The sequence below is a fragment of the Vitis vinifera genome, chromosome 2 (assembly GCF_030704535.1).
Source record: "Vitis vinifera cultivar Pinot Noir 40024 chromosome 2, ASM3070453v1".
NCBI classification, from domain to species: Eukaryota; Viridiplantae; Streptophyta; class Magnoliopsida; order Vitales; family Vitaceae; genus Vitis; species Vitis vinifera.
Genome location: NC_081806.1, coordinates 19,684,902 through 19,694,841, shown reverse-complemented (window position 1 = coordinate 19,694,841; position 9,940 = coordinate 19,684,902). Strand labels below are relative to the sequence as shown.

Genomic DNA, 9,940 nt, shown 5'->3' with positions numbered 1-9,940 from the left:
CTCCCAACATGTGTACGTGCTCATCTTTGAGCCATCTAAAAGCCTTACACAAGTCTCCACTTCGCCTCTATGTTCATCTTGCCTTTAATCATATGCCATTCATGAAGCCAAGGTGGTACCCATGAGGCTTTGCTGGCGCATGCTTGAGTCAAAATGCTAACAATTCACCACCTGTTAACGATTTCTTGGTTGAAAAATCATTTGGGGTCACCTTCAATAATTAAAATCAAAGCCCAAATTAAACAAAAAAATAAAATTCAGAATAAAACTTTTTCGTATTTGAAGATGCGTAAATAACAAAATGCTTTGAATAAAAACATGTACGGCTCATTAATCGATCACATGCATGCACGTACTAAACGTAGATCAAAGCTAAAATAAATTCAGCCCCTATATTCAGACGGGCTGTCACTGATTTATTTAGTTACTAGTGCGTCATGCTTCAATCATTAACATGTGATATAATTTAATAATTTGCTCCACACTCCAATTATATATTATCATGTGGTTATCTTTTGTCCTGTCCATAATTCAATTATTCACATGTGAATCTGCCCATGAGAATATGCTCGATGAAGCTAATACAAAAATGTTAGTAATTTTTTAGGCGTAAAGGTATTTATTTCTTTAGCTTTTTGTTAAAAATATTTTATTTATGGACTTTAAATTGTTTGTTTTTTTCACTTTATTATGACTTATTATAAAATTGTTATTAAATAAAAAAAATTAAAATATTTTAATTGTTTTAAATGAAAAAAATAATATATTGATTTTTTTTATTTTTTAATATTTAATAAAAATAAAATATTATAAAAATAAATAATTTAATACTATTAAATATTATATGACGTAAAAAAACAAACACTGCCTCACACTCAACGACTCAACCACTACTTCATATACCAAATTTGTGGACACTTGCTGGATGGCTGCCATCTACAATTGAAGGTAATTTAAATTCTTTGAGAAGGGCATGAATGGGACCAAGTTGGACCCATATGTTGACAGCAAAAAGAGAAAAAAAAAAAAAAGAAGAAAGGAACAACTTGTGCGACAAAAGTTGCCACCAAGTCACTGTCAGATTATTTTTATTTTTTATTTTTAAATTCCATAGTCAATTGAGGCCACATCTAGAGGCCTTTTTATTCTCTTTCGTGCAAAAGAAATTAAAAAGAAAAAGGTAAAGGAAGAAAGAAAGAATATGATAACCCCAACATGGGCTGGTCATAGAGGACCATGACTTGGGGTTAGGCTAATGTAAAATTCAATTGGTTGTGACTCTCAATTTATATAATATTTTGGTTAACATTTGGTCACGGTGTTGGATATGATCAAGTCACTAATTTGACAGCTTCTTGTACATTGAATTAGAACTTCCTTTCCCATCTATTACATACCCAAACCTTGTTAGATTTGCAACATTTTGTTAAGTAGACAAAGAAAGTTACATATATACTAATTAACAAACAATTTTGGTGGGGTCTTGGTATAAAACTAGTATTAATTACTACGAAAATATCATGAGACTTTTTGATGAATGACGTTATAACATTTTATACAAGTCAAAAGAAGGGTTTAAACAAGTTGAAAAAGGAAAAATATAAAAATAAAAACATATTGAAATTTAGTGTGTTCTCCACCTTTACTTTATTTGTTTTCACTAACTTTCCAAGTATTTAATTTTTGGTTTGAAAATAGGTCAAAATGACTTTTCAAAGTTAAATTTTGTACGTTGGATGAAAATTTGTCATAAAATGTCATTGAATTCATATTTGAGATGGTTTTATTTTTCGCTTTTCATTGAAGTCGTGTTTAAAATAATTTTGTTCGTTTTAAAGTTATTTGAAATTAAAGTTAAAATTATAATTTTCAAAAAAATAATATTATACCAATTTTATTAAATAGGAAATAATTTCTTATATAAATCAAAAAAATATTTAAATAAAAAGTAATTGATTTCTAAATACAAAGTTTTTACTTTTATTTTTTTCAGCCATTCAAACAATTATATTAATCTTGAAAAAGCTATTTTTTTTCCAACAAAAAATAAAAATAAAATCAACTTGAATAGAAGTGGAATTCAAAGATAAATTGAATGATACACGTAAAGGTCCACGTGAATCATTTGTGGCCACAATTCTTATCATATCCTAATATATATATATATATATCTCTCTCTCTCTCCTCTCTCTCTCTCTCTCTCTCTTAGATGGTTTGTTTGGAACCATTATTTAGAAAAAAACAAACATCATGAAACATTTTTTTTTTCGTCATTGTAAAATCTCTCTTCAAAGCAATTTATTTACAAGACAACAAAAGACCTATTATCGAAAGACACTTTTAAAAAAATTTAACATTAAAATAAAAAATAATTATAGCAAAATTGGTTCATTAACATGTGATGGAGGATGATTCTGGGAATCCAACAACCGTCAATTTCAGATATTAAAAGGAAATAATTGTCTGTGGACACTAGATGACCTAGGCTTCACATGATGCCACGTGAAGGGCTGCCATTGGCATCCCATTGAAGAGGGATAGCTTCGCAAATATAGAGAAAAGAGAGGGAAAAGAAATAACAGACCTTAAAAAGGACAAGAAAGAAAATCTTTCCTTTTTAACTACAAATTAATAAAATGAATACTGAATTTGTATATGAATGTTTATAAATAAGGCCACGTAGAGAGGGAGTTGAGAGGGGAAAATTGAACAAGAGAGATTAAATTTGGGCAAAGGGGAAGTATTGGGCTGTCATAATCGTTATCATGGCTGGACAGTCCAGAAAATGGATGATCCTTGTGGCAACCATATGGATTCAGGCGTTTACAGGGACGAATTTTGATTTCTCGGCCTACTCGTCGGAGCTGAAGACGGTGTTGGGGGTGTCTCAGGTGCAGTTGAACTATTTGGCGACGGCGTCGGATTTAGGGAAACTGTTTGGGTGGTCTTCTGGGCTGGCTTTGATGTATATGCCATTGTGGGTTGTGATGTTCATGTCTGCTTTCATGGGGTTTTTTGCGTATGGCCTTCAGTGGCTTGTTATCAGGAGTATCATTACCTTGCCATACTTTCTGGTATGTTGTTCCTCTCTCTGTCTTTCTTCTTTCTTTTATTGGGTTTTTGAGGATGGTCCCAATTCAATTGATTGTTCTAGTATCTGCAGTTTTTTCTCTTTTTCGTTTGGGTTGGGTTCATCAATGAATAGTGCTAGCTGTTGATGGGTAGTTGTAGATGCACTCTCTCTCTCTCTCTCTCTCTCTCTCTCTCTCTCTCTCTCTCTCTTCCATTTCTTTATATCTGGCTTTGAGGATGGCTCTTCCGCCCCCTCCATTTTTTTTTTCTTAATATCTCTATCTCTCCCTCCTTGTTCTCATATCTGGCTTTAGGATTCCCTTTCTTTCCATTGTTTCTATCTAGTTGTATGGTCGGTTTCAATTTCATCAATGATGCCACACCCCCTCTCGTTGTTTTCGTTGTGTTTTTGCAGTAGGGTCTAATTATATTTAGATGAATTGCTCTTCACCAGTACTTCTTTAAGAGTAGCTATCAATCCAACTAGTGTTGCCATGGATGAGTTGTTTTGGACCTCTTCTTTTTTTCAGATGAATTATGAATTTTGTCGTGGAGTTCTCTATTTTGAAGACCAATATTGGGGAAGATATGCTTTGGTGATTTCTATTTCATGATAATCTCAATCTCCAATGACCATATATTCAAAAGAAATGGTCGAGTGATACCATACTCATCCATACATATCACTCTTCTACTTGATTATTAAACAATAGAAGAACTTATAAAATTCAAAAGAGATACATATCACAACTCTTCCATCAATTTTCATTTTGTTGAATTGGGTCAGGTAAGCTCATTTGGACACCCAAACCCAACTCCAACACTTAACACACTCACAACATTGGATTCATATATAATTGAGTTTTTTTCACCAAATTCAAAAGTCCTAACCTCTAATATCACATGATAACATTCCTAACTTGAAGGGTGGGTTTTGCATCTAGAATATGCGAATGCTTTATGTATTCATGTGTAGTATTTATTCTTCTCCTCTCATAGAAGCATACAAATTTTGGAGTTATTTTATTTTATTTTATTTTTTAATTTTTATGTTGTATCTTTTTTTGTCATCCCTTCAATTACAAAAATATTATTTTTATTTTTATTATTTGATTCTCACCCTCCAAACCTCTTCTTAAAGAAGTACTCCAAATCAACGCATTGTCAAAATTGGAACCTCAAAACATATTCACCACCTACCCCTCAGTTCACCTACTACTCCACACTTCACCTACTTCCCGTCAGTTTTTTTCGAAGCTTTCCATGAATTCAAACATTTTACCATTAACTTTATATTTTCTACTCTCATTTTACCCCTTATGATAAACTTTATTCTTAAATATCAACATGATATGAACAAGAATTCACATAAGTAGTTCCTCAAGAATAACTATATGTTATCTCAAGTTAAGATATGAAATCTTAGGATCATATTTTAATTATTAGAGTCATTAGGGATGATTTATATGTGGTCGGAAATTAAGGGTTTTCCCTAGGATTAAAAGATTATCATATATAAATAGTCTAAATAATTAAATTTTGTAGTAATAAAATCATACATTTAATATTTAATGTTTCAAATTCAGGAGGCTCGGTAAATGGAACACCAATTTAGTATCATTAAACATCCTAGGACAGTGTTTTGTTATTGTTGCTTAATTTATTTGGTTCTAGTTTGATCCGTTGTCTCAATTGGCCTAATCTTTTGCTTCCTCTAATTCACACTTTAAAATAATTTCAAATATTATATAATGTTGTACATATTAAATATTATTTTACATATGGACAAAAAAATTGAAAATTATTCAAGTCTTAGCTAAGTAAGTTACTTTACAGATCATATTGATTGTTTGGCATAATATGACATGACATGATAAATATTTTATTCTTGAGAGATAACTAGAAGAACATTACATGAGGAAAGATTACATTTAAAAATGAGGACTTTTAAAAAGATAAATTAATTATTATTATTATTTTTAAAAAAAGGAATAAAGTAAGCTTGAAACCAAATTTGATGTTCCAAAGCTAGACAAACTTTCATTATTGCTTTCATTGTAAATAAAATAAAATAAAAAAATTAAAGGAAGAGGTGGTAGCTGGAGAAAGGCTTCAACAACCCAAGCACATGGTTGTTGGAGAAAATGCTTGAACTACCAAGACACTCAACACCCATATATCTTTATGTGTGGCAGCAAGTGAGGACTCCATATTGTAGATTAGTAAGTGCATCATCCTTTGCCAGTTAAGCATGTGAGGAGAGGAAGCGGGTAAAATTAATCAGTGGATCAACTGTTTGTTGATTTGCAGCAAAGCTTTGTCCCTTTCTTGCATTTGGGAATATTGTGAGGAATAGTATGTGTTGATACTTTGTTACCTATGTGCACATATGCTCATACATAGGATGTTGAAGAAGAGAGGTTTTTGAATCCATGCATGCAAGGTTTGGGTCATATGGTGCCGATGGATATCGATCTTGCCTTTAAAGTCCAAGTCCATTTGATTATAATCCTATCAATAGATCCCATTTAGTTAGCTAGCTAGCCTTCATATATACATTTGATTTGAGTTTTCTTAAGTAAGTTTATCATTGACCAACTAATAGTTCTTACTTTTGAGTTTATATGGCATGGATCCATGTATATTTGGATGTTGAAAGCTTCATCTCTTCCAAGTTTGATTGGTTTATGTTGAGCTACCTATTTGATCTAGAAGGCATGGAGTGTGAATAAACAGATGAGGGAATGAATTAGTCAGAAAAACTTGAAATCGGGACATCTAGTTGATCAGAGTAACATGCAAAGCTATTAATTTAATCTAAAAGCTTAAACTATTAGGCAACGGAAGACTAACAGTTTAGTATCTTTTATATATATATAGTTTCCTTTGAAGTTTCCGATTTTCCATCTTTTCAGTATGATTTCATGAATTGTTTCTATTAGCTCCAATTTATGAATGAACCCCTTGTTATATATGGCCTTTCCTAACTGAAAATTGTTTCTTATATGCTGTATGGCAGGTGTTTCTTCTATGTTTATTAGCTGGCTGCAGCATCTGTTGGTTCAACACAGTGTGCTTTGTTCTTTGTACTCAGAATTTCCCTGCAAATCGCCCTCTTGCAATCTCTCTCACCGTCAGCTTCAATGGCGTAAGCGCAGCACTATATGCCCTTGCTGCCGATGCCATTAACCCTTCTTCAGATTCACTGTATCTTCTTCTGAATGCCGTAATTCCTCTTCTCACTTCCATTGTTGCCCTTCCCCCAATCCTCCGCCAACCCTCTTTAGACCCTCTTCCTCCTGATGCCGTTCGCCGCGACTCCCTTATATTCCTCATACTGAATTTCTTGGCTGTCCTCACAGGCGTCTATCTCCTTCTCATTAGCTCAATTTCATCCAATGCAACAACATCTCGTCTCCTCTTTTCTGGGGCCATTTTTCTTCTTGTCCTCCCCATATGTATCCCTGGTGTTGTTTATGCTAAGAACTGGTTTCGGAGAACCGTCAATTCTAGCTTCCGCCTTGATGGCTCTGGCTTCATTCTTGTGGATGCTGATGATCTTGAGCTTCACAAAGAGCTCATCACACGATCAGGCAGTGGCTATGGGAATGGAATTTCTGATATTATCAAGAGCAATGGATCTACTCATGAAATTGTTCGATACAATAGCGTAGAACGTGAAAGTTGTTGTGAGAAATTGATGGGAAAAGATCAGTTGGTAATGCTTGGAGAAGAACATCGAGCTCGTATGCTTGTTCGTAGGTTGGATTTTTGGCTATACTACATTGCTTACTTCTGCGGGGGAACGATAGGGCTGGTGTATAGTAACAACCTAGGGCAGATTGCACAGTCTCTTGGCAATAGCTCTGACACTTCAGCTCTAATCACTATCTATTCTGCCTTCTCCTACTTTGGCCGCTTGCTTTCTGCCGCTCCTGATTACATGCGTGCGTAAGTACTCTTTAACTTTAGTATTAGTGTGATATCCCACATTAGTTAGGAGAAAAAATTCATAATACTATATATTTATGAACTCCTATTAAATTTATATGCATGTTTTAAAATTGTGACAGCTGTTGGACCTAGGTCAATATCTACCCAATTTCACTATCTCCAATTTTCCTTCACTCGTTCCATGCAGGAAGGTCTACTTTGCAAGAACCGGGTGGCTTAGTATAGCGCTTCTGCCAACCCCAGTTGCCTTCTTCTTGCTTGCGGCATCAGGCAGCAGCGGCAGCATCTTGCACGCAAGCACCGCACTGGTAGGGCTAAGCTCAGGGTTCATATTTGCCGCGGCTGTTTCAATAACATCAGAGCTGTTTGGACCCAATAGCGTGGGAGTCAACCACAACATTCTCATCACCAACATACCAATAGGCTCCCTTGTGTATGGCATGCTTGCTGCAATAATCTATGATGCCAACATAGGCTCCAGCTTAAGAATGGTTACTGATACAGCAGTGTGTATGGGTACGAGATGTTATTTCTTGACGTTTGTCTTGTGGGGAAGCCTCTCAGTTATAGGGCTAGTGTGCAGTGTGCTTCTATTCTTGAGAACTAGACATGCATATGATCGGTTTGAACACAATCGGATTTCATCGCAACTGTATTAATAGCTTAATTACTAAAGAGGAAATGGTGATGGTTATTAATATTTCGGTTAAGATTCAATGAGTGGATTGTTGGAGGAGCAAATTAAGTACTTGTATAGAGATATCAATGTTTACAGGAGTGCGTTTGATATTATTTACAAGAAACGACAAAGGCTAATAATAAACAAGCCAATTTTCTATGGACTTACGGTTTATGAGATTTGTGAAGGAAGATGGGATCAACCTCTAAAATTATTCACATTGAACCTACTTTCAATTTGCATATATATAGGCCTCATCATCATCATCTCTCTCTCTCTACACGTGAAATGAGCAAGAATCCACAGAATTGTTAGTCATGCACACTTAAAGCAAAAAAAAAAACCATATTAGGCATACAAATAGTTTTTACCATTGAACTATGAGTTCAAATCCTAATGGATTTAATTTTTTTGGAAAATTGGCTACTTAATATGATATCATAGTTCTCGTTACCACCTCTCTCTCTCTCTCTCTCTCTAAATATGAAATGACCAAGAATTCATAGAATTGCTAGTCATGCACACTTAAAAGGAGAAAATCATATTACACTTCGTAATAGTTTTTATCATTGGATTGTTACTTCAAATCCTAACAAATAGGGGTATAAATAAGGTCGGTTCTGTCGAGTAAAAAAATGAATTGAATTAATATAATCGGTTTTATATATGATAAAAACTTATCCAATCAAATTTGAAGTTAAAAAAAAAACAAATAAAACTAAGCTTTTTAAAGTAGATTTGGTTTAGTTTTCATAGATAAGTTTTGATCAAACTTAATGATCTTTTTTAGTCCTCAACTCAGTTGTAAATTTGTATTTGTTTTGATCTCAAAGCCTATTAATTTGAGTTTATATTAGGTCTTAAATCTAATTTGTTTTTAAAACAAATTGAAACTAACTTGAATTTGATGTTAAAATATATTGAATGTATTTAGAATGAATTTGACCATAATATAAAAATAATGAATTACTTTAATAGAATATAATATAAAAAAACTTATCAATAATTATATATAAATTTTGAAATGTCAATTTTGTTTGATTTTTATTGGTTAAGAGATAAGAAAACTGAATCGATAAGGTTGGTTTTCAAAATTTTCAAATTGAACCAATTTTTTTATTATTAAAAATTGAATTAATATGATCGGTTTTGATTCATTTGAATCGATTTTTCGATTTTTTCAATTTTGCTTATACCCCTAATAACAAATTTAAGCTTTTACAAAAATTAGTTGCTTGATATAGTATCATAGTTTTGGTACTTGAATTTAAAAAAGAATGATCAAGTTATGCCTTCGATGGTGGGTATGGTAGACCACGAGTTATGGGGATCGCGGCTGTAGTCTATACCTAATGGGTTTGGTGGGGCACATGAGTGGGTATTTAGTAGAAGTCTTGCCTCGCAAGTGGGTATGGGATAGCATGGGATATTGGAAAGTTGTTTTTAAAAACAATTTCATTGAATTTAAAATTTAAAATTATTTGCTTAAAAAATAACTTCCAAATTCAATACTTAAAAATCAAAGTTTTATAAAGACTTCATAATAGAGAGATTTTTTTTTTAATTTCCTATTTCCTTTACCAGCTTTGAAGGAATGATCATGACTTCCTTGGTGGTTGTGAGGAAATGCATGCTTCAACAACCAAAGCTATTTGTTTTGCCAGCTTTGAAGGAATGATCATGACTTCCTCGGTGGTTGTGAGGAAATGCATGCTTCAACAACCAAAGCAGTGATCTACACCTATCCTTTTCTATGAACGTGCATGTTGGCAAATGTGGAGTCCGTGGAGACTAGTTGGTGCGGCCTAATCCTTGTTAGCTAGACATGTGAAGAGGAATCGTGCACGGGCCTAGGCGCTTGTACAGAATTATTCTATCATATATTCATTTTGGGCCCATTCTCTGTGTATTGAACGTACATGTGTTTAATTAGCATGGAAACATGCACCAGATATCGTGCATGAAGAGAAGCGGCTTTATATCGAATACCAGTTTGGGGTGAGTTCAAGCTGGCCAGAGGTATAAATGTATATATGAATAGTATTTTTTTTTGTGCATAAAATAGTGAATAGTAAATAGTAAATAGTAAAATTCACTTTGTTACTGTAGAGATTTTGACTTTTTTTTTTTTGAAACTTCACATGCATATAAAGAATTCTCTTTTGGTGTAAGCATGAATGACTTAAAGCTAAAAGATGTTATTAGTAGGGAATCTTATTTGCTTCATCTTTCGAT

General features: G+C 33.4%; 1 protein-coding gene across 1 annotated transcript; it reads left to right on the top strand.

Moving 5' to 3' along the window:
- Positions 1-2,658: 2,658 nt before the first annotated feature.
- On the top strand, positions 2,659-7,864 carry LOC100263024 (protein NUCLEAR FUSION DEFECTIVE 4). The gene is made up of 3 exons (XM_002274334.4): positions 2,659-3,074; positions 6,092-7,023; positions 7,214-7,864. Exons 1-3 carry the CDS (start codon positions 2,766-2,768, stop codon positions 7,683-7,685), a joined length of 1,713 nt encoding a protein of 570 aa, XP_002274370.1. The 5' UTR covers positions 2,659-2,765; the 3' UTR covers positions 7,686-7,864.
- Positions 7,865-9,940: the final 2,076 nt, after the last annotated feature.